We start from the raw sequence: 26,256 nt of genomic DNA on the forward strand, positions 1-26,256 counted from the left end.
TCTCTCATTTCTCTCCCCTTATGCCAGCCACTGCCTAGGTCCAGTACTAGATGCCTGCTGAAATACAGTGGCTGTGTGAGGCTTTTTTTTTTTTCTTTTCTTTTCTTCTGATATTTCAAGTCCTGTTAATGTCATGAAGGGTGAGCTAGCCACCAACTTGCTCCTGCTCTCTGTGACCAGTCAGGACACAGTGCATGTTAATTAATACCCAAGTGTGCTTGTCATGAACCTGCTTTGTTTGCTATCTATTGGTTCAGATAAGTTCAGGTAGTGTTTTGTTTTTTAACATTTATTTTTTTAGTTTTAGGTGGACACAATATCTTTATTTTTTATTTTTATGTGGTGTTGAGGATCAAACCCAGCGCCCCGTGCATGCTAGGCGAGCATGCTACCACTTGAGTCACATCCCCAGTCCCCAGGTAGTGGTTTTGATCTCAAATTTCTCTGCACCAAGACACACCAGAGTGCTACCTGAAATGGGGCTTTGTCTTGTACCCCTCCTTTTGCTCATGGTGGATTGGCTCTCTGCCACTGGCTTTCTTCTTTAATTTATTGTATCCAACTTTCTCAAAGCCTCCACCCTGCTTTGAGTGTCCAGTATCAAATCCCAGTGAAATCCCTCTTTCCCCACCTTACTCAAAAGCAGTGTATCTGCTACCTCAGTCTCAGGCCATGGAGCAAATTGAAAAGCCACCTCCTCTACTCTGCCATATTCTCAGAATCTTAATGAAATTCTTTAAAGAAATTTGTCTCCAATTTTTTTGTCCCCATTTAGTTTTTCAATCAATCATTTATAGCTAATTTCAAGGGTATTTATATCATATTTTGGATTATAATTCTGTTATATATTTTATCTTTTAGTTGTTTCATATTCCTGCCATTGGATGATCTTTTCAGGTGGATCCTATGTCCCTTTGGCAAAAATCCCATTCTTATTTTTCAAACACTTCTGTCTCTGTTTTGAAAATAAAATTGAAGTATTTAGATGTTTTATCTATGAAATTAGAAAACAGTGAAATGTTAACCTTGACACTATTATACATTAATAACATTCATGGGTCTAAACCTATTTTGTTATTTTCATCAAGGCATAATATTAAGATTTATAATCAAAGATTGAAGTGTTTTACAAAACAAGATATTACAGTATATAGTAAATAAAGAGGCACTTACCATCTACTTTAAATAGCACTCTATACACTGCAGCTCTTTCTAAGCTTAAATTTCATTTAAAAAACATATAATATGGCTAGAAATTCTAGAAAATTGAATTCTTAACTTTAACTTATTTACATGATAGATGTGCCACTCTGATTTTTATGATAATATGGAAGAAACATACTCCGAGCTTAATTTTTCTCTTCATTTCACACATTAATTTTCTTTTCAAAGACGTGACTTATTTATTTTTTGTGGTAAAGTGCATTGTTACCTGGGTAACTGCAAAATTGTAGGCTTTCTATACTAGTGCTGATGAGGAGAATCTTACAAATGAATCCAAGAAAATGAAGAGACCTGAAGTCTGCTGTTTGATTTTAATATCTTGAAATATCTATTACATATCATTAATTATCAGCACCTAAACTTGTTTTTATCTTTTAAGGGACCTAATAGTGATGGTCAAGAATCCAGGGCTGGGGTCATGGCTCAGTGGTAAAATGCTTGCCTAGCATATGGGAGGCCCTGGGTTCGATTCCCAGCACCCATATAAATAAATAAAATAAAGGTACTGTGTTCAACTACAACTAAAAAGTAAATATTAAAAAAAGATCGAGGTTGACTTACAACCCCTACAACTCACTGCCCTTGCTCAAGTTTGCTCATCTCCATCTTCAAAATATTAACATCTTATGATAAATTCCCAATGCTCATTTCCTTATTCTGTACTTTTTTCTATGTGCCTGACAAAAGGGCAAGAGATTATAAAGGGGATATTTCCCCAGAAATAAGAAAGGGGTGAATCTGCATTTCACTTAGATTTTTAATTATCTGTAACTTTGGATGCCATGACTCTATAGCAGGAATAATGTAAGCGAAGCCAGGATAAAAATTCAAAAAAACTGGCATCAGGCATCTAGACTTGATTTCCAACTCAGCAATGTTCAATATGGTGTGACATAATGGAGTTTTCTGAGATTCATTTTTTTAGCCTTAAAAATAGATGACCTAAAGATATTATATCCATGATTTCTTCAAATTCTGAAATATATGATGCTCTAATAAATTTTTTCCTGATGATTCCTCAGATATTAAATTCATGGAACATGTTGATTTGCCCCTAAGAGAGACAAAATGTTTTTCAGAATATTTTAGTAAACTATTATTCAGCCTATTTTGTACAAGATTACAAAAGACTGTATTAATACAGGTATTGCCTAAAAAGGGAGGGTGGGCCTGAGATTGCATCCATCTGGTCTGTGCAGAAAAATCTACAACTAATAGTACTTCTCATTTTACCCTACATTATACTGGGGAGAAGAGAAGCTGAAATTATTTGAACTAACTTCAGTCTGAGGCAACTCCAACTGGCATTTTGGTAAGCAACACAAAAAGAGGAAGGGGTTAATGACCCCCCAGCCCTCACTCACAGTACATAGCCTATAAAGAAATGAAAAGACAGTCAGGTATAAACAGTTCTGTTCTTTCTATTCTCATTGACTATTTTGACCACTTCAGTGGAAACAATTCCTTAATTTTTCATTAAGAATCATTTTTTTCTTTGTTTCTGTTTCTGTGTGTGTGTGTATTTTAGCTGTGTTTTTGGTTCATGAACATATATAATAAACATATTTGTTTCATTTTTTTCATTTTAGCATTTTTAAAATGTTATTATTATTATTATTTACCTTGCCTATTGAGGGTTAGGATTTGGGGTTTATATATTTTGATTGTGTTTTATATTGTTTTTCCTTTGTTTCTCTTTTTCTCATTCTCTTGTCTTCTGCTAATAGCCAAATTCTATTATTCACTCCTTCATTCTCCATTTACTTTGTTATTTCTATTATTTCTGATCCTCCTTATGAGCATAAAAAGCTACATCTCATCTGCATTCTCTCTGTTTACTTTTTGAAATTATTAACTCTTTTCTACCTTCCTGTCACATTTTCTTTTAATTGACTGTTTTCTTACCATCTTTTAATACCAATTGATTTATATAACTACTGCTCCCACCATTAATGTTATTGCAATTATTACTGCTATGGCTGATATAGTTGACACTTGTTCTTTGCTTTAATGCCAGATATAACTCATGGTTACTTATTGTTTTTTGGTGTTCATAATTGCTGAGCCAACCAATTCTGGGTTTTGTGGCAATTAACATTATAGATATCATAGTAGAACCCAAGTATTTAGGTTAAAACTGTATATTCTTTGTGTTGGTTGTTACTATTGTTTGTTTCCCTGGATTCTGTGAGGTGCTGGGAACCTATAGGGACACTATAAGTTCATAGGATAAAAACTCTGATGCTGAATGCAGCTCAACCAAAAGACATCACACCTTGATTCACACACAAATTAATGACAATCTTCAGTTATACTCTAATGCAAAGAACAGAAGAGGCCAAAATACATTCTAATGACAAGGCTCCAAGTAGAAACAACTAGGGGTAGGCATCCAGATGCCACCTACAGATATCCATTTTTATATCAAAAACAGAGAAATAATGAAAAGGCTATGGACACCACACCTATAAAGGGGTCTCAATCCAGATGATTATAGGATATTTTGGAAAGTGAAGACTGTGCGTACATAGTTCTACACATAAGAAGATAAATCCCTTTCAAGAGATGCAGAAAACCTTATAAATGGATACAAGAAATATGAAGAATCAAGCAAACACAACACCTCTTAAAGTTCATGATTCACCAGCAAATAACTCTCAAAATATTGAAGTAGATGAAATATCAGATAGTAAATTAAAAAGAATTATTATAAAAATGATCAATAAATTTCAAGAGAACATAGTAAATTAACTGGATAAACTAAAGAAGTCAGTTTGAATATGAATGTGAAATTCAATAAGAAGATAGAAATATTGAAAAAAGAACCAAACAGAATTCTTGGCAATGAACTACATACAAAAATCAAACAAAATATTTAACTGGAAATCTCTCTACAGTAGACCATGCTGAAGACAGAATCTTAGACATGGAAGTTAGAGTGGCCAGTCTTGAACATTCAGACAGTATTAAAGAAAGAAAGAAAAAAAATAGCCATGATCAGAATGTATAAGAAATTTGGGACAACATGTAAGGATTCAATTTAAAGCATCACTGGAATTGAGAAGGGATAGAAAATGTGGGCTAGTGGAATGGATAAACTCGTCAGGGAAATAAGAAAAGAAAAATTTTCCAACCTTCATAATGAGATGGACCTATCTGGGATGAATTCAGAAGCCCAAAGAGATGAGATCAAAAAAGAACATTTCCACAATACATTGTAATAAAAATGCCAAACCTAGAGAACAAAGATAGAATTTTAAAAGACTCAAGAAAAAAATATCAGGTCATATTTAGAGGCAAGACAATCAGAATCACTTCTGATTTCTCAGCACAATTTCTACAAGTCAGGAAGAGTACCAGTGATATGTTCTAAGCCCTGAAAGAAAATAATGTCAATGAAGACTGCTACAATGAGCAAAGCTGTTGTCCATAATTGAAGATGAAATAAAAACCTTCCAAGAAAAGCAGAAAATAGAAGAATTAATAACTACTAAACAGGCATTTCAGAACTTATTAAAGAAATACTGCACATGGAAGAAATAAAAAGTAAACCTCAGAACTCAAAAAGGAACAAATCTCATTTGAAGAATAGTTAAGCAAGTAAGAAACAGGACTAAATTAAACATGATAAGTAAATCAAAATGTCAGTAATTAATAAAAACCTCTCTATAATAACATTTAATTTAAATGATCTACATTTTCCAATTAAGAGACATAGGCTTGTGGATTAAAAACCAAGACCAAACTATATGTTTTTTGCAAGGGATGCACCTTACATAGACAAGCTGAAAGTGAAAGGATGGTACTGATAAACCCTGTGAATGAAGCAAAAAAAGAAGCAGGAGTAGCTAGTCTCATTTCAGAAAAGCATATTTTATACCAAAATTAATCAGGAGTGACAAAAATGTCATTTTATATTTGTAAAGGGAACAATACAATAAGAATATAAAATGATAATAAATATTTAAGCCCAAAGCAAGTGTGCAACTAATTACATAAAAGAGACACTACTACTTCTCACGTCTTCTTCAATTTCTTTCTTCAAAGTTCTATAGTTTTCATTGAAGAGATCTTTGATTTCCTTGGTTAGAGTTATTCCTGTTTTTTTTTTTTGAGGATACTATGTACAAATATGTAACAGTAAATCACATCAATATGTATAACTACACTGCATCAAAAAAATGTGAAAAAAATTATGCAGAAAAAAAAGAGCAGACATCTCCTCCATCCCAAGACCTTGTCTTCCTTCCATTCAATACTCTGGACATTTATTAAATACATTTCCATATTTATTAAATACAGCTAAACTATATTTTCTTCTGTGTTTAACCATCCAGAGTTCCAGGACAAACTATAGGTGATGAAAATATATGTTTATTTATTTTCCATGTTTACTGCTTAAAGTTATGTTGTGTATTCTACTGTACTCCCCTCCCTCAAATTTACACATTGAAATCACACCCTCTACTACCCCAGAATGTTACTTTGTTTGGAAAAAGGGTCATTGCAGATATAATTAGTTATTATACAGTCATACTGGAGTTAGATGAGCGTTAAATTAGTATGACTAGTGTACTTATTTAAACAGGGGAAATTTAGACAAAAGAATAGGCATCATACTATATAGACACTAGAGTTATGCATTTGCAAGCCCAGAAACTACCAGAACTTAGAAGAGAAGATGCACTGTCTTGTCAATATCCTGATTTTGACATTTGGCTTCTAGAACTGAGAAGCAATAAATTTTTGTTTTTCTAAGCCAGGCAGTTTGTTGTGTTTTATTACAATAGTCCTAGGAAATGAATCCAAGTTTTAACACAGGTTTGTATTATGATGGGTTTGGGCTGGATTTCTTACAAGATCCATTCCAACAAATGTATTACTACTATAACAGGCTTATAGATTTGTTTTGCCTATACTCCTGTGCAAATTTTGGGGTTATCACCCATGCCATTATATCTTTTATCAGTTTTGAAGCATTGGGTTTCAAGTACTTGACCTTTTTCTAACTAGATGTATAATTCAACTCATTGATCTTCAGTTCCCTGATGATAATGATATTTGACCTAGAAAACCATAAACTTATTTATGAGGATCAAAAGAGATAATAAGCAAGTCTCAGCAATTTAGTGAGGCCCAAAGAAATTTGGTGAGACCCTGTCTCAAAAAAAAAAAAAAAAAAAAAAAAAAACATAAGAAGGGCCTGGGGATGTGGCTCAGTGGTTGAGTACCTCTGGGTTCAACATTCATTTAAGGACAGTGTTTTGATAGCCAAAAAGAGCTAAGCAGGGGAAATCACAGAAAAGGATATTATCAGGTAGCTCAGGGTTGTCCAGTGAGACAGAAAAACCTTAGAACCAGACCCTATTTCTAGTAGTGGTTGTTCTTATTCCCCTTGTGCAAGAGGTTTTTGGGGAACTTTGTTGAGCATTGTATTAATCCACTGCTGACACTACAAAGAAATACCCAAAAAAAAAAGATGACTTATAAAGAAAAGATGCTTACTTATCTCACAATTTTAGTTGCTGGAAATCCAAAAATATGACGTGGGCTCTGCAAAGCTCCTATTTTGGCTGTGTAAGATCATGTCAAAAATGGATGTGGTAGTAAGCAATCACATTCCAGACAGGAAACCAAGGAGAGCAAATGGGGATCTACAATTCCTTCTGGGGGCACACTTCCAAAGGATTAAATACTTTCTACCAAGCTTAAACTCTTAAATGCTCCATACAGCCCCAGTATCACCACCATGGGGATCAAGCTCCCAACACAACAGCTTGGGTGTACCATATCCAAACCATAGTAAGCATCTTACTAACTGATGTAATATGACTAAAAGGAAAAACAAAAACAGAGGAGACTGTCTTTCCAGATGTGCACTCAAGGTACTGTTATTGAAAGTCAGTTGATCTATTTGTGGACTTATTTCTGGGCTTTCTATCCTATTCTACTGGTAATATGTCTTTTTATGCTAATACCTTGCTGTTTTGATTACTGCAGATCTGTAATGTATTTTGAAATCTCTTAGTGAGATGCTTTCAGCTTTGTTCTTTTGGACAAAGATTGCTTTGGCTCTTTAGTGTATTTTATGTTTCTACGTGAATTTTAGAATTTTTTTTCTGTTCCTATGACAAAAGACATTGGAATTTTGATAGGAACTTTATTGACTCTAGATCACTTCGGGGAGTAGAAAATTATAATATTGATTCTTCTAAAAATCTATGAGCATCAGTATCTTTCCATTTATTTTTTTCATTGATGTTTCATAGTTTGCAGTGTAGAGCTTTCACTTCCTTAGTTAAATTTACTCCTAAAGTAGGTTGTATATTTAATTTTTTTGTTGCTATTATAAATGGGATTTTTTCTTAATCATTTTTTTCAGACAAATTAGTGTTAGCATTTAGCAATGCTGCTGAGTTTCATAAGTTGATTTTTATATCCTGCAACTTTACTGAATTTGTTTATCAATTCTAATAATTCTTGGTATACGTAGTGTTTTCTCAATATATAATCAATGTTTTCACAGAAGAATGAAAGTGGATCTTTATATAAGAAACTTGGAATGGGCTAAAAACTTAAACATAAGACCTGAAATTATAAAGCTAATAGATAAAATATATAGGTGAAAGCCTGCATGATATTGATCTGGCAGAGATTTTTGAATAAGATTTCAACAGCACAGGAAACAAAAGTAAAAATAAACAAATGATATTTTATCAAACTAAAAAGCTTCTGCACAGCAAATGAAATACTAGAGTGAAAATACAACTCACACATTGGAAGAAAATGTTTCCAAAATATATATTACATAAGGGAACAATATTTTATATATAAGGAACTCAAGCTATTGAGTTTGAGTTAATATAAAATAATATAACAAATAGCCCAATTAAAGATGGGCAAGGAACTGGAATAGACATTTCTCAAAAGAAGAAATAGGAATGATCAACAGATAAATGCAAAACTGTACAACATCTCTATTCAGAGAGAAATGTAAATTAAGATCAAAATGGGATATCAAATGAATTATCAAATGATTAAACATAAGAAGTGTTGGCAAAGATACAGAGAGAAGGGAATGCTTAACACTGTCAGTACTATTGTGTATTAGTAGAACTATTTTGGAAAACATCATTGAATTTCCTCAAAAAATTACAAGTAGAATTACCTTATGATCCAATAATCCTGCTACAGGGATTATATACAAAGTAATTGAAATCCACATGCCAAAGAGATGTTTGGACCCACATATTTATTGCAGCATTATTCATACTAACTAAGATATAGAAACAATCTTAAGTTTCTAAGATATAGAAACAATCTTAAGTTTCTATCAGTGGATGACTGGCTTAAGAACTGTGGTACATACACAATGGAAAATGATTCAGCCTTAACATAGGAAATTTTGTTATTTCTGACAACATGAATGAACCTACAGGCAATTGTTATGGTAAGTGGAATAAGCCAGACATAGAGAGATGAATAATGTGTGATCTTACTTATATGTGGAAGTTAAAAAATTAAAATGGAGAGTATAACTGTAGTTAACAGAAGAGGGTCATGTCAGTGTGAGGGTAGAGGTGGAGAAAAAAATGCAGGCATTTGTCATCTGATACAAAGTTAAAGAAGCAATTTCTGGTGTTTCATTGCATGACAAGATGACTATAGTTAGTAGTAATATATTGTATATTTTTAAATATCTACAAGAGAGGATTTAAATGTTCTTCCCTTAAAGAAAAGATAAATCTTTACACCTATGGATATGTTAATTTCCATGATTTGATAATTCTGAAATATAAATATGTAAAGAAACATCACATTGTACCCTATAAATATATACAGTTACTATTTCTCAACTAAACAATGTAAAAAAGCAAGGGGTTGAAGTAGATGTTACCTAGTCATGCAGAAATAGGAACTGACTTTTTAAATTGCTCTTAAAAGTTTCTAATGAAAGCTGTTTGTATGTATTTGGATTGGGATACATTGTTTGTACATTACCTTACTAGTTGAGAGTAAATTTAAAATGCCAGTCACTTTCTCATATTGCTGTATATGTCAAGGTGTGTTCTTAGGCCAAACAAAAGACTGCCATTTGCTTCATGTGTGTCTGGTCTCGCAGAGAAGAAAGAAATGTTTTAGGGTCTGACCTCACGGAGGAAAATTTTGTAAACATCTTCTATTAGTTTAATAGGAGGAAATAGAAATAGTTGAGCCTAGTTGAGAGTACTTGATCAAGTGACTTAATTGCTTGAATCATCAGATTATTTTTCTATAGATTGAGAAGTTTGGACCCTATGTTTCTCGAACTAAAATACTCCTAATAAGCATTTTACTCCACAAAGTTTGCTTTGATACACAAATGTTTTAAATTATTTAGCATTAAGTAAAGAAGGTATTCCAAGAAAATACTCCATGATTTTTCTGGTGACTTGACATAGTCCCTAACATACCATTTAATTTCCTAATTGTAATAGTTAAGAATAGGTAATACAATATCCCTCTGGCTATAAGTTTTTGGTCATTTTATGTTTTTCTAAATAACTTTTTTGGGTTTTCATTTTTTTTATTGTTTGTTCAAAATATTACAAAGCTCTTGACATCTCGTATTACATATATTAGATTCAAGTGGATTTTGAACTCCCATTTTTACCCCAAATACAGATTGCAGAATCACATCGGTTACACCTCCACATTTTTACATAATGCCATATTAGTAACTGTTGTATTCTGCTACCTTTCCTATCCTCTGCTATCCCCCCTCCCCTCCCCTCCCCTCCCATCTTCTCTCTCTACCCCATCCACTGTAATTCATTTCCCTCCTTGTTTATTTTCCCCTTCCCCTCACAACTTCTTATATGTAATTTTGTATAACATTAAGGGTCTCCCTCCATTTCCATGCAATTTCCCTTTTCTCTCCCTTTCCCTCCCACCTCATGTCTCTGATTGATGTTGATCTTTTCTTCCTGCTCTTCCTCCCTGCTCTGTTCTTAGTTGCTCTCATTATATCAAAGAAGACATTTGGTATTTGATTTTTAGGGATTGGCTAGCTTCACTAAGCATAATCTGCTCTAATGCCATCCATTTTCCTGCAAATTCCATGATTTTGTCATTTTTTAGTGCTGCGTAATACTCCATGGTGTATAAATGCCACATTTTTTTTATCCACTCATCTATTGAAGGGCATCTGGGTTGGTTCCACAGTCTAGCAATTGTGAATTGTGCTGCTATGAACATCGATGTGGCAGTATCTCTGTAGTATGCTCTTTTAAGGTCTTCAGGGAATAGACCGAGAAGGGCAATGGCTGGGTCAAATGGTGGTTCCATTCCCAGCTTTCCCAGGAATCTCCATACTACTTTCCAAATTGGCTGCACCAGTTTGCAGTCCCACCAACAATGTACCAGAGTACCCTTTTCCCCACATCCTTGCCAGCACTTGTTGTTGTTTGACTTCATAATGGCTGCCAATCTTACTGGAGTGAGATGGTATCTTAGGGTGGTTTTGATTTGCATTTCTCTGACTGCTAAAGATGGTGAGCATTTTTTCATGTACTTGTTGATTGATTGTATGTCCTCCTCTGAGAAGTGTCTGTTCAGGTCCTTGGACCATTTGTTGATTGGGTTATTTGTTATATTATTGTCTAATTTTTTGAGTTCTTTGTATACTCTGGATATTAGAGCTTTATCTGAAGTGTGAGGAGTAAAAATTTGTTCCCAGGATGTAGGCTCCCTATTTACCTCTTTTATTGTTTCTCTTGCTGAGAAAAAACTTTTCAGTTTAAGTAAGTCCCATTTGTTGATTCTTGAACCTAGATGCAAAAATCCTCAATAAAATTCTGGCGAATCGGATACAAAGACACATCAAAAAAATTGTGCACCATGATCAAGTAGGATTCATCCCTGGGATGCAAGGATGGTTCAATATATGGAAATCAATAAATGTTATTCACCACATCAATAGACTTAAAGATAAGAACCATATGATCATCTCGATAGATGCAGAAAAAGCATTCGACAAAGTACAGCATCCCTTTATGTTCAAAACATTAGAAAAACTAGGGATAACAGAAACTTTCCTCGACATTGTAAAAGCTATCTATGCTAAGCCTCAGGCTAGCATCATTCTGGGGGAGAAAAATTGAAGGCATTCCCTCTAAAATCAGGAACAAGACAGGGATGCCCTCTATCACCACTTCTATTCAATATAGTTCTCGAAACACTGGCCAGAGCAATTAGACAGACAAAAGAAATTAAAGGCATAAAAATAGGAAAAGAAGAACTTAAATTATCACTGTTTGCGGATGACATGATTCTATACCTAGAAGACCCAAAAGGGTCTACAAAAAAACTACTAGAACTAATAAATGAATTCAGCAAAGTGGCAGGATATAAAATCAACACGCATAAATCAAAGGCATTTCTGTATATCAGTGACAAAACTTCTGAATCGGAAATGAGGAAAAATACTCCATTCACAATATCTTCAGAAAAAAATAAAATACTTGGGAATCAACCTAACAAAAGAGGTGAAAGACTTATACAATGAAAACTACAGAACCCTAAAGAGAGAAATAGAAGAAGATCTTAGAAGATGGAAAAATATACCCTGTTCATGGATAGGCAGAACTAACATCATCAAAATGGCGATATTACCAAAAGTTCTCTATAGATTTAATGCAATGCCAATCAAAATCCCAATGGCATTTCTTGTAGAAATAGAGAAAGCAATCATGAAATTCATATGGAAAAATAAAAGACCCAGAATAGCAAAAGCAATTCTAAGCAGGAAGTGTGAATCAGGCGGTATAGCGATACCAGATTTCAAACTATATTACAGAGCAATTGTAACAAAAACAGCATGGTACTGGTACCAAAACAGGCGGGTGGACCAATGGTACAGAATAGAGGACACAGAGACCAATCCACAAAGCTACAACTATCTTATTTTTGATAAAGGAACTAAAAGCATGCAATGGAGGAAGGATAGCATCTTCAACAAATGGTGTTGGGAAAACTGGAAATCCATATGCAACAAAATGAAACTGAATCCCCTCCTCTCGCCATGCACAAAAGTTAACTCAAAGTGGATCAAGGAATTAGATATCAAATCAGAGACTCTGCATCTGATAGAAGAAAAAGTTGGCTCTGATCTACATATTGTGGGGTCGGGCTCCAAATTCCTTAATAGGACACCCATAGCACAAGGGTTTTCATTTTTTAAATGTTCATTTTTTAAAAAAAAAAAAATTTGCAGTTGTAGATGAACAGAATGCTTTTATTTTATTTATTATTTTTAAAATTTATTTGTTTTAATTAGTTACACATGACAGTACAATGATCTTGACATATTATACATTTGAATCAGATGGGATCAAGTACTCTCAACTAGACACTAATAGAGCAGTGTCAATAATGCAGATGGTTTTATACCAATTCCATTACAAAACACCAATCAAAGTCATGAGATATGAAATAGTAAACCCTAATGTCAAATCACAATCTGTTTTCTCTTTGCATGTAGGGTTTCTTGGAGCTTTTATTTTAATCCCTAGAACTTTCCTTTTACTCCATATTACACCATGCTTACAACCTGAAGCTAACTCAAAATAGTATTCTATACTCTTTTTAAAAATATGTTCAAGGGCTGGAGTTGTAGCTCAGTGGTTGAGAACTTGCCTCCCATGTGTGAGGCACTGGGTTTGACCTTCAGCACCACATTAAAAAAATAAATAAAATAAAGATATTAAAAAATATATGTGCAATGTAACATCATGTACATCCTTAAGAATTGGACTATAACAATAAGATCTATTCCATTCTTGTGTAATTATTATATCAAAATGTATTCTGCTATCATGTATAACTAAAAAGAACCAAACAACTTTTTTAAAAATGGTGAAAAAAAAAAGAAATAGTTAAGCCTTAAAAAACCAATCAGTATATCACATTTATTCAATTTCATACAACTTACCCAGGAAGTATATATCTGGAGGACAGATTGTCTCAGTGCTGTAGACAAGTTATAGTCCTCAGAACTGTGGTGCACTTGGTGTCCAGCCCAAATAATGTTAACCTCTGCAAAACACATAATTTGAAAGCAGCCATGAGAAAAAGAACAAAGTAACTTCCATGTCCAGTTATGCATGTTGCTCTGTTGAGTGAGGATGAAAAATCTGGAATATCTCTGGAAAAGCTAGCCAACACCATGATAATTGAAATAAGGCTGCTCAAATCATTTTTTGTAAACAGGGAGCCAACAGAGTATAAATAAATAAAAACTTGAAACGTAGCCAATAAATATGTATAGCATATATGACATAATTAATGCCTCTAGCAAACTAAAATAACTTCTGAAATTTACACTTTACTAACATATTACAATATGACAGATCATAAAAGCCAACTGGAAATGTGGTAACAATGTAGTCAATGGATAGTGATGATTTTTCAGTATGTGATAACATTTCTAATTAAAGAAGATTCCTGATGGAAGAAATTAGTACATAAATTTTGGACTGAATTATTACATAATATTATTTCCTGATGGCTTTCGAAGAGTCTTAAAAAATGTTGAAATAAGAAGAAAAATAGCAATATTCAGTCCTAAGATTTAAAGTTTTCTTTTTATTTACAGAAATACATTAAATAATGGTTATATAGGGTTCTTCCCATACCTTACAAAGATAGTATTATATTTCTAAAATTTTTCCAAATAGTAGATATTGTTCTTATGATAAAGAAGACAATGAATGTTTTTATTTTTATCACACACACACTCAAAAGGAGAGTGGCTTGTTTTGCCTACAAGTATGACTTCATAATGACCCTTCAAAAAAAAAAAATGGAACACAAGAGGTCAAGTGACTTCGTATTCTGCCCATATTTTTCCTTCTGTAGATATTTTTCATCTTAAGAAAATCCCAGCTAAAAATGTCACATTATATATAACACTCAATTAAAAACATATATTTGTTCTTACTTAACTAATTTATGTTTGGTCTTTTGTTACAAATCCAGGAGATGGAATTGACCACATGATATGATCATTGTATCATTATCAGTATAGATAATAAATTAAAAAGCTTAGGATTGGATGTATGGGATTGTAATTATGGACCTTAATTGTGAAAATACCAGTCTATTGATCTGGGCAGTTGCTGTATGGTCTCTGACCACTTTGTTTAGGGAGTTACCGAACAAAACATGGAAAGCAAAATTATCTTAACAAGTGATAGCTCAGAGATATAAGAAGAACTTAATTTTGTGAGAGTGAAAATATTGTGAACAGGATTATGAATAGGTAGGCTTATCAGATTTTTTCTATAAAAGTATTTTCATTACCCAGCTTCTGATAAGTAACTTATATACTGAATAATTAATGTTTTAATCATTTCTAAAATTGACACTATATTTCTACCCAAGAAGTTTAGAAAATTGTTCCTATACAAATGAGGACTAATTCACCATGATGACCTCTCAAACTTCCCTGCCATAATCTTTGAAATAATTTAGAAGCAAAATCTCTGGCTTATTGATTAATACACACAGCTATACGTAAGAGACATAAGAAACTCTGTGGCACTGTTTCTCTTCATGTGTTGTGTGGTGTGAGTTCAAGAGGTAATAAAGTTGATGAATCTCCTAAGGTTTTAAGACTGTTTACAGATTGAACACTTGAAGCAATCTAAACACTATTTTCCCTTTAGAACATACTCAGCACCATGCTTTTCAGAACTTATTACTTATAAATCTTTCTTATAAGACAACACATTGTATATTTTTGGACTTCTCAGAATTTAATTTTAAAAATTCATCCTAATGCATCCATAAAATAAGTTAACAAGGGGATGAGCTAATTAGATAAGGTTTCATTAGAGACTCATAATATATATTGGAGCTACTTCCTTATAATCTCCACAGAACAGAATGGTGGAACAAAGAATCCACAAAGGTGGAGGTTAAAGACCTGTCTTTTTAGTTGTTTTAAAAGCATTTACTTCCTATCACAAACTGTGTGTAACACAAGCCTTCCTTCAATGAAGTACAGCTGTATAAACAGGGTACAGTAACAGGATCCTACCACCTTACCTCTGTCACTTTTTAGAAATGGGAAAAACAAGCAGGAAAACTGGATTTTTTTTTTTTTTTTGCAATTTATATTCAGCCTGGAAGAAAGTTAATTTTCAAAAATGTTTACAAAAATCATTTTATAAAAAAACTGTTCTAATAATTCTTTTGAGAACTAAATGAGGAAAAGTTAACTGTGCATTTACATGTTTATCTTCCCTAATACTTGGACTGACAAATTGTCTGTTGTAAGGAAAGAAAACAAAAGAGGGAAAATATATTATTCTGAATGAGCTTCTTTCTATGAAAGAATTAATTAATATAATTACATGTTCTTTTCAACAACAATATTTTTCTTTTCCCATAAGCAAATTATAGACTGTATAAGTTATGCAATGTTATTATAATTTTTCAATCACATAATTAGAAACAATTATACTGCTTTCCAGTGAGTGCCAAAGTGTAGATTTGCATAAATATATATTATTAATACCTAGTCAACAATTCCATTAATTTTTCCAAAATTTAAGTAACATTCAACTGTACTATATTCTTGAGATGTTAATTTTTAAAAATTTTAATAAATATAAATGACAGTAAAAACTATCCTTTGAATATTCAGTTTTATAAGATTTTAACAGATACAGCTATGTAATCACTACCACAGTCAAGATGTAATCAGTTTCATCAACCCCCAAGTCTCCCCAACCCACTTTGTGGAGGAGGGAGACAGAATCTAAGATGGTCCCTGACTCAGATGATGATATCATGGACTTAGAATTGATAATGCAATAAGGCAGAATTTTGTGACTTTGGGAGAGGCAGAGTCCCTTGAATGCGGAGGAAATATGAATGAGTGGGATTCAGGGAGGTGTTGAGGGGATGTTCCCTGGTAACTCCAGTCCACTGGTAGTCATGCTGATTTATAATTCTCTCTATTTGGGTGTCAGCTGATTTAGCAATTCCCAGAGAATAGAATGGAAAAGGTAATAGGGTGCCCTTGCTGATATTAAGTTGCAAAAAAAAAAAGACAGTAGCTTATGTCACAGTTGCTCACTTTTGCTTTTGCATGCTGTCTGAGGAAAGCCAGTTGTATGATGTGAAATGCATTTTGGAGAAGTGCAGATGACAGGGAATTGGGAGAGGTGTCTGACTGCCCAGCCAGGAAGGAAATAATCTTCTGAGTCCAAATGCCACAAGGTTACTGAACCCTGCCAAGAATTGATATGTGGATTTGGAAGCAGATCTTCCCCGAGTCAAGCCTTCAGATGGCACTGCAGATTACTGACAGCAGCACCATTGAAATGCAACTGTATGAAGCTTGAGATAGAGGAATATGTCAGCCATCCCCACATTCTGACTCACAAAAATCATAAGGTGATAAAAGTGCCTTATTTTAGGCTACTAATTTGTTATAAAACAATAAAAAATTAATGCAGAGATCTACTCCCATCTCTACTCTCTGTCCCTGGCATTAACTTATTTGTTTTCTTATAGTTTTACCTTGAGTATGTCATATAAATGGAATCATAAGCATTTAGCTCTTTTGCATCTGACTGCTTTTGTTTATCATAATATATTAAAAAATTCCCCCATTTTGTGGTGATTATTGTAGTTTGTTCCTTTTTATTGCTGAGCAATATTCCATTTATATAAATGTGCCAAATCTGTTGTTGTTGTTTTTATTTATTCATGTGAAGAACATTTCAGATGTTTCCTGTTTTCTGACAATTACACATAAAGCTTCTGTCACTATTGTCATTGAAATTTTGTGTGAACAGAAGTCTTCGCTGAGGAGTAGGATTGCTAAGCTGTACAGTATGTTTACATTTAGTTTAAGAAACCATCAGATGCTTTTTCCAAAGTGGCTGTACATTTTTGTATTAGCTCCAGCAGTGTGCAAGTAGTGTTCAAGTTGTTGCACATCTCTGGAAGAACTTGAAATCATTCATTTTATTTTTATTTATTTATTTGATAGTCATTATGATAGGTATCACATTGAAATGTTAATTTGCATAGCTGTCGTGGATAATGATAATGATCCATGTGTTTATTTGCTATCTGTAATCTTATTTTTGAAGTAACTATTAAAAATGTATGCCCACATTTAGTTGGATTTTTTTCTTCAGGAGATCTCAATATGCCGCAGTCCGGCTGCAGCAAAATAACCAGGGGGTGACGAACAACTTGTGTAGATTGATACAGCAGGAGTAGGAGCCCTTTATTGTAGGACAACAGAGGTATTTATACATTCCACACAGCTTATCTTAATTAACATAAACTAGATACAGCAGTCAACCAATAAGGAATCTCCACACTTAATGGCTCACTGGCACCACCTCACAAACCACTCCCCCTGGCAAAATGCCAGGCGCCATCCTGACTTGTTTACAAACTCTAACATCAATATATTCTCAATATATTGGATATATTCTGCATACAAGCCCTTTATTAGATATGAGACTTCCATCTATTCTGTCCTAGGCTGTAGTTTGACTTTTCATTTTGTAATAGTATCTAATAAAGAACAAACTTTTTAAAAAATTTGCATGAAAATTAATATACATACTTGAGAGTTGTATTAAGTTATAACTGTGTTTAACAGAAAACAAAGATTATTTTGGAGAAATGTTTTAGAATAATGTGAAATCTGTTTGTGTCTAGAAGTTAGTCGTCTATATAGGCTATACATCTAAACATATATATATCACTCTCAGTTCATATGTTGTCACCTATGGATTGGGGAGAAGTGACCCTTTAGGTTAATTCAAGATATAAACACAGGTCTACATAGAATTTCTACACTTATATATGATAGCCATTTAATTCCCAATACTGGGCAGGCCAGAATGTCCTGGGGCATTTGGATTGATGGTGTTGCCTTCACTCACAGACTGGAAAAACAAAACAAAACAAACAAACAAACAAACAAAAACAGTTTGGGGCCTGGGGTTGTAGCTCAGTGGTAGAGTACTCGCCTAGCATGTTTGGGACCCTAGGTTCGATCCTCAGCACCACATAAAAATAAATAAATAAAATAAAGGCATTGTGTCCAACTACACCTAAAAATAAATGTGATTTTTTAAAACCCAGTTCTGAAGATGAAAGATATTACAGAAATTGGGCAAAATGTTAGTATACTTGGTTCCACTAAAAACATGTAAGTCATATGTTATAAAAGATTGGCCTACTCTTCAGTGACTATGGAACATACAAGCTGTGTCTTAGACCTTAATTTTGTTCTGCTATAACAGAATATCTGACACTGGGTTATTTACAAAACCAGAAATTTATTTCCCATGATTCTGGAGGCTGAGAAGTCCAAGATTGAGATACTAGTAAATTAGAGCCCATTCTCTCTTCTCCCAAGATGGCACCTCTAAATGATGCTTCCTCCTAAAAAGTGGATGCAAATGTTCTCATAGGGCCCAATAGAAGAAGAGGGCAAGGGCAAATATAATCCTTTAAAACCCATTTCATAGTTGTGTTAATTCATTCAAGAAGGTGGAGCCCTGCATGTCCCAAACACTTCTCAATGGAGACCACCTTCCTAACAGTGTTGCATTGGGGATTAATTTTTTACACCTGCATTTTGGAGGAGATAACAATATTTAAACTATTGTGAGCTGCAAGGGTCTTTAGGAGTCAGATAGTCCAAACTTTAATTTTATATATAAGGAAAATAAGCTTGAAAAGGAAAATGGAAAAAGAGTTTCATTGAAGTGGAAATTTTTTTCTCTCTCAGCAGCAATTTATTTGATTCACTCTCTCCTGGGATTTTATTTCTCCTTCAGAAATGGAGATGACTGGATCCACAGTTCTATTAGAGTAAGATGGCACATCTTTGGTAATTTCCAATACGTGAAAGATACATGAAACTCAAAATATACTATTGAATGATAGTGCTAAACCTCTTGAATTGAATCAACGGTGCATTACCTTTACCAAGAAATCTAACAATATAATACACCAAGCATTTCACTTTTGAATTAGAACAACTGCCACTGTGAATTTGGGACTAATCAGCACAAGTGAATTATTGAGAAGTCCATTCCATCTCTTCTCAATAACTAAGAAGGATTGATATACCATTTCAAAAAACTAATTGAGCTAAGCAAATAAAATAAAGCAACTGATGCAAGTTATAAAACTAAATCTGTCCTGAGAAAAACAATGAATATACTCCCAATATATTCCATATCTTCTGCTCTTTGACTAATAATGTTATCAATTGCATTACCCCAATTTCAATGACTTTCCAATGTAGCAAATGAAGTTATGATGACAAAATCGATGATATTGTCAATTATTATTATTATTTTTAGTTCTGGGATTAAACCCAGGGACACTTAACCATTGACCCACATCTCCATTCCTTTTTTTAAATTTTAGTTAGAGGCAGTGTCTTGCTGAGTTACTTAGGCTCTCGCTAAATAGCTGTGGTGGTTTTGAGCTCACAATCCTCCTGCCTCAGCCTCAAAAGCCTCTGGGATTATAGGCATGCACCATGGTGCCTGGTTTATATTGTTAATTTTTTTATGAGTAAAGCCTGACATTTCCATTATTTTTCTAACCTTTTTCTAACTCACTTAATATTAAAACACAAACTGCTGGGTATTTATAAAATACTCAATCAATTAGAATAAAACTGGTAAGCTGGCCAGCCATATTTTATACATTTTTCATATTTACAACTATCCCATCATAGAAACCACTCATCTGGAAAAAAATGAGCAAACTTTTTATCTTTTATCTAGACATATGACCACATGTAGACATTAAGTCATCTCTCTAGAGGTGGTAAAAAATGAATGTACTAAAATTGTCATGAATACTAAACTATCCTTCTAATTGTTTTGGGAATCACACTTTAATTCATTCCTTTCTTTTTATTTAAGTTTAGTGGAAACTTTTAAGTCCTAAAATGAAGAATTTTAAAAAAGGCTTTTCCATTTTTTTGACTATGCACTTTCAACATTTAAACAAGATGCAATAAGAAATAGCTTTTTAACATAAAGCAAAAAATAAGAATTTGTCTTTCCAATCAAAATTTTGTTTCAATACAGTGTAAAAGTAAGAAATAATGTAGGGCTCATCATTGACTCATATGAACAAAATGCCAAAAAATACAAATTGCATTGATAATTATGTTATTACCACCTAAAGAATTCATTTGTTGTTTTCTCTGATCCATAATGGGGCGGGGGGAGTTTAGCAAGGGAAAAATGGAAGAACTTTGAATTGAGCAGAGGGGAGGGTGAGAGGAGTGGGGATGTGTAGGAAGGAAGATGGTAGAATGAGATGGATGCTATTACCCCATGTATGGGTATGATTGCACAAACATTGTGAGTTTACATCTTGTACAACCAGAGAAATAAAAAAGTGCTCCATTTGTGTAAAAAAATTTTTTTAAAAAAGAATTACTTTGTATTACAGATAAAAAAGTAATTTAAAAATATCAGAATTTCAACATATGCTCATTTTTGTCCACTTTATTCTATAATAAAACCATTTTAAAGGATCTAAAAATTAAGAGTATATTTTAAAAGATTCTATTTCATGTGTGAGTTTGTAAAAATTAAAATAGTTTTAGCGCTAGTTTATTGAAATTCTAGCATATACAAATCTTTGCTTACATATTCTAAAAGATGAAAGCACAGAATAAAAGAACAAAAACAAAATATAATAGCCCTCACAAGGCCTATCACAAGATAAAAACATAAAAACCATATTATGTCTGATACTAGAAAGAAATAATTGCAACCTATTAAAATAAAAATTCTCTGTAAATTGCTTGTCTTGTATCACTTTATGGGATGCTACATATAACCAGGGCTTCCTAGTAGGTAAGAGTACATTAGTTACTCTATGCCTAATAAGGCTAAATGACCATTTCCCTATCTTTCTATTTTATCCATTCTCAGAATGTCCTAACTATGAAACTGCAAAATGTCTCATGCATTCAAATTTGGGTCATTGCCCTAATTGTTCCAATAGTTAGAATTGTCATAAAAGTCATTCTGCATCCTTATTCAAATATGAAATTAATTAATAATAATTATAATTACAGCAATGATCATAAATCTAAAGAGCACTTAGCATGTACTAGGGAATGTTTTAAACATTTTCCATATATTAACTTATATATTCCCCTAAAGGTGTCATTTTATAGAAGAGGAAATGGAGATACAAGGAGATTTAATAACTTGCAGAAGGTAATTCATTATTTTTATTCCTATTGCATATTAATAATTTTTGTTATTAGTTGTAAAGTCAGTGTTTTCTAGCTCCATTGCACCTAAGTGAATTTATAGGATCATTTCCTAATGTAGTGTGAGTGGAAATGCTTTGTGTCATGTGATTCAAGGTAAAAATCGGGTGTGCTCTCTCCACACTTTCTCTCTTCTCTAACTGCAAACAACATGAAGAGCAGTCAGTGGAAGACACTAAGACCCTGGGACATACAAGGACATCAGATGGAGGGATTCTGAGTCCTGGAAAGGCAGCAGGGAGAACAGCACCACCATTGACCCTACTGAACTGGGATGTGATTGAAATTTAAATCTTTATTATGTTAAGTCACTGAGATTTGTTATCCTTTAGTGAACTAACTTTAATACCTCCTCACAGGTAATTTTTCTTCTTAATACAAATGAATGTGATGTAATAACCACACATAATACCAGTGATTGCACCACATCTATGTTCTACCACTCAGTGTTTCTACAGACTGATGTTGATAGGGAAAGCACTTTATTAGATGCCAGGCAAACTATTATGTCTTAAAGCCACTTTCAATTAGTATAGCTAATTTTCTTATCACCAACTTCCCAAAATGACTGCTGCAAAGATATGGCTCTAGGAAATCCAAAGCTACCCTGGGACTTTTTGCTCCATCACTGTTACCTTGAATCATCCATCACTTCATTCTAATGAGGAGATTAGCTTTGCCTTGGAGCAGTTGATTATAACAGGACTGAACATACCAAGGAAAGAAAAAGAAGACTTGTGTTTTATTGGTAGCATGTACAACTCCAACCCATTCCCATTTTCTGCCCAGAATGCCCATTGTCTTTTCCAAAATTATTCCTGTTCTTAGACCTTAGTCCTTTTATGATTATCCTGCTTTAGAAAACCTAAGTGTGACTTTAAATTTTTTTTTCAAAAAGATGTTGAATTGGATTATTGTTTCTACCATTTTATTAGATTCATATGTAACTTTTTTTTTCCTTTTACTATCTAAGAGTGTAAGGAATAAGGTGGCAGAATGGGCAAGTTTCCAGGTCAAGCGGTAACAACTCCGAAAGAACTTCAGCAGGATTGAGGGGTTGTCTTGACAGCAGCAGGAGGGAAGCTATATGACTGCTTCTGTTCCCTAGGAGACAGAGTATAATGCTAGGGCAGAAGGTCCCAAGGCAATCAAACCTACTAGGGGTGGCAAGGGAAATAGGTCCTGAGGAGCAATAGAACTGGAGTGGGGTGGGGACGGGGCAGGGGGGTGTGGGAGGGAGGGTGGAGACCTGAATGAATGTTAAGAACAAGGATGAGATTCTGCTACATATTGGATGTGGTGTGTCGCTAAAAGTCCATGTGAAACTTGGTGTTCAGTGTGGGATATGGGAGGTAAGTGAACTTTGAATTCGAAGGGTCTAGAGAGAGGTCTTTTGGTCAAATATTGGAGATAACCCTGAAGGGATTAAGGTAGATCTTGTGTTATTGTTAGTATATCTCATGAGGAGTTTATTATAAAATCTGACCATGGCCCTATTCAGCTCTCTGGATTCATGTTTCTTGATGTGGTCTGTTCTTCATGCCCAAGTCCTGTTATTAACATCTACCATGTTGTAATGCAGCCAAGGAAGGTCCTCACCAGAGCTGAGCCAAGGCTGGCACCATGCCTTCGAACTGCCATACAACTGTTAGCTAAGTTTCTTTTCTTTGTAAAGTTAGCCCATCATTGATATTTTGCTATATCAATTTAGTCAATACAAAATTGACTAAAACAGACCTCCATAGTCCTTACTTCTGATTTCTCTGCACACTTTATCATCTTTAACCAATTCCAACTTAGAGTCCTTGTCCAAAGCCACAGAAAATTCAAACCAACTGTATGTTTTTTTTTTTATTTCTATTTTTGTTGTTCTTGTTGCTGTTACTGGGGATTGAAACCAAGGGTGCCACATCCTCAACTCTTTCTAATTTTATTTTAATACAGGCCTCCCTAAGTTGCTTAAGTCCTTGATAATTTGCTTAGGCTAGTCTTGAACTTGTGAGATCCTCCTGTCTCAGTCTCATGAGTCACTGGGATTATAGGCATGCCCTACCATGTCCCCCAAACCAACTATTTCTTGAAATTAACTCCAAATTTCCCTTATCCTGCATCAGGCAGGTAGAAAAGAAATTAAGAGGGAGTTATCTCCTACAAAGTCAGGGAGAGACAAATGTTCCTTAGTTTCCCAAGTGGAAAAGCAGTTCTCAGAGTATTATTGAGTACAGTATTTACATCACATAGTACAATATTTCATTTTCATGATAGTTACAAATCTGTATACCAGCAGATCTGAGAACCTAAGCTTACAAAGATACTTTCTTTAAGAAAAGATCTTCAAATTCCTAAAAAGCCATTTTGCAACCATGATTTCTGGCACTTTTTTTAATTTTATTTTTTTATGCCGGGGATATAACTCAAGGCTTGTACAATATAGGAAAGGACTCTACCACTGAGCATCACCTACAACTAAGATTTTTAAATACCACTCATTCATAGCAGGAAAGTGCTTGCATATATGTTTTTGGAACTATGAAAAGGGAAGGATAAAGGTATATCTATGAAGAAAAATGGAAAAAGAGAAGATTTGGTACATTTTTTTCAAAAACATAATAAGACAGAGAAAAAATACAATGTAATTTTAATATATAGGCATGCATACTACGTATTGTGCCCCTGTGTGTATTTATGTATATTTGATAAGATACAAGCTTTGATAGCCATTGAAATATATACAGTTTTATATTTCAGTACTATAGATACAGAGTATTATGTTCAATGGTTTTCACCAATGAACAGAAGGTAACAGTGTATTGTTCAGAGAGCAGAGAGTACCACTTTGACCCACAATTTGAAGCCACTGGGGTTTACTGCCATTCGTCCATCTATATATTCTATCTAACACTTTTAAACCATGAGATAAATTGGCCGCCTACTACCCTAAGAAAAATTTACAATATTTGACTATATTTTCTATTTTATTAAAGGTGATTGTCAAGGTTGAGTAAAAGTCATGTTATGAATAAGGGAGTCTGATTTTAGTAAATAGTCTTCCTCTTCTTAGTTCCATTATTCTGCACTTATATCCTTCTACTACCAGTCATTCTGAATATTAATACTGAACAAGATCGAATAATCGTCTCAACCTCTCTCAGTTCAAACATATGCTTCCCTAGCCCCTGGCCACAAACCCCTGGGGAATTCTGCATTGTATATCTGAGAATATGTACCAAAAGCTCCTTTTTCCTCAGGAGAAATATGTGTTATTGAAACTAAAGAACGCTTAATTATTATGAATACTGAAATTATACAAAATGTAACAAAATGTTTTAGTTTTTTTTCATTGCTATGACTAAAAGACTCAAGAAGAACAATTTTAGGGGAGAAAAAAGTTTATTTTAAGGCTCAGGATTTCAGAGGTCTTATTCCATAGAAGGTTGACTCTATTCCTTGGGGCTTGAATTTAGGCAGAACATTACAGCAGAAGAGTGTGGTGGAAGGAAGCAGCTTACATGATGGCCAGGAAACAAGGAGAAACTGTACTCTACCCTACAGCTATACCCTCAATGCCCACCATCTCCAACCACACCTTACCTGCCTTTAGTTAATATTCAGTTAGTCCCCATCAGGAGACTAACTCACTGATTAGGTTAAGGCTCTCATAACCCAATCATTTTACCTCTGAATGTTCTTGCATTTTCTCATGTATGAGTTTTTTGGGGCACCTATTATCTAAACCATACTAAATGAAATATTTCTGGTTAAGATGGATTACCATACCTCTCACCCATGGGGAAAACAAGCTCTGTATATAGAAAAGTTGGCATAGTCGAATAAGAAAAACTTGAAATCAAATTTATCGGTATTAACAACGTAAATAATGATGAATTTGACAATTTATGTATCTCATGAAGTTAATTTCTTAATAAAGTGAAAGTGCCAGACTAGATCAGGGCTGAATGTCCTAATTGAAACAGGTCAGTCTGTCTTCATTGTAACCCTCAAATCTGAATGTGTGTCTGATTTAAAAGGCAGGATATGTACCATTACTGGTTCTTACTACAGGTGAAGAAAGAGTGATAGTCTTTGACCTTGGGACACTGAGGGATGGAAATGATTATTCAGAAGCATTGCCCTAGTAATTATAACAGGGGTGACCTCATATTCTACTTCTTTTGTCCTTCGATCCTAACCCCATTTCCACAGATTCAACTCTAAATCTTCTTTTTTAACTGATTCATTGTCTTCTGTTAATATTTATTAGTTTGGGTTTGGTCTTTTAATGTGACTATTAAACCTTTTTCCAGTCTTTCTAACTGCCTTCAAGATCCATTATTTGCTTCCCTCCATCCACTGTGTCATGGCTTCTTTCCCATTCCGTATTTGCTTTCTTAGATTGAGGCCTCTTAGCTTCAGTACAATCATTATGCAGGCCCTAGGTGCTAACTGTGAGTCAGATGTGCTGCCCTCATAACATTCAAAATCTGTGCAGGTCTTGATGAACATACACTCATGGCCAAATCCAGCCCACCACTCGATTGGAATTGCCAGCAAGCTAAGAAGAGTTTTTAATTTTTGAAATGGTTGAAATAAAATAAAAATAATAGCTTTTGACACATGAATATTATGTAAAAAAAATACATATCTTCCTCTTCCTCTTTCTCACAAATCTGCCCTCATTCTCTGGTCTCTTTGAA

At 33.9% G+C, this 26,256-nt stretch overlaps 1 protein-coding gene across 1 annotated transcript in view; it reads right to left on the reverse strand.

The window, feature by feature from the left end:
• The window catches only part of Agmo (alkylglycerol monooxygenase), a 333,523-nt gene that overhangs the window by 208,173 nt on the left and 99,094 nt on the right, over positions 1–26,256 (reverse strand). Inside the window, exon 4 of the mRNA XM_076863071.2 lies at positions 13,196–13,299. Within this exon, the coding sequence (XP_076719186.2) occupies positions 13,196–13,299 (104 nt within the window). The remainder of the gene's footprint in view (positions 1–13,195; positions 13,300–26,256) is intronic.

Source organism: Callospermophilus lateralis, chromosome 1 (assembly GCF_048772815.1).
Source record: "Callospermophilus lateralis isolate mCalLat2 chromosome 1, mCalLat2.hap1, whole genome shotgun sequence".
Taxonomy (NCBI): domain Eukaryota; kingdom Metazoa; phylum Chordata; class Mammalia; order Rodentia; family Sciuridae; genus Callospermophilus; species Callospermophilus lateralis.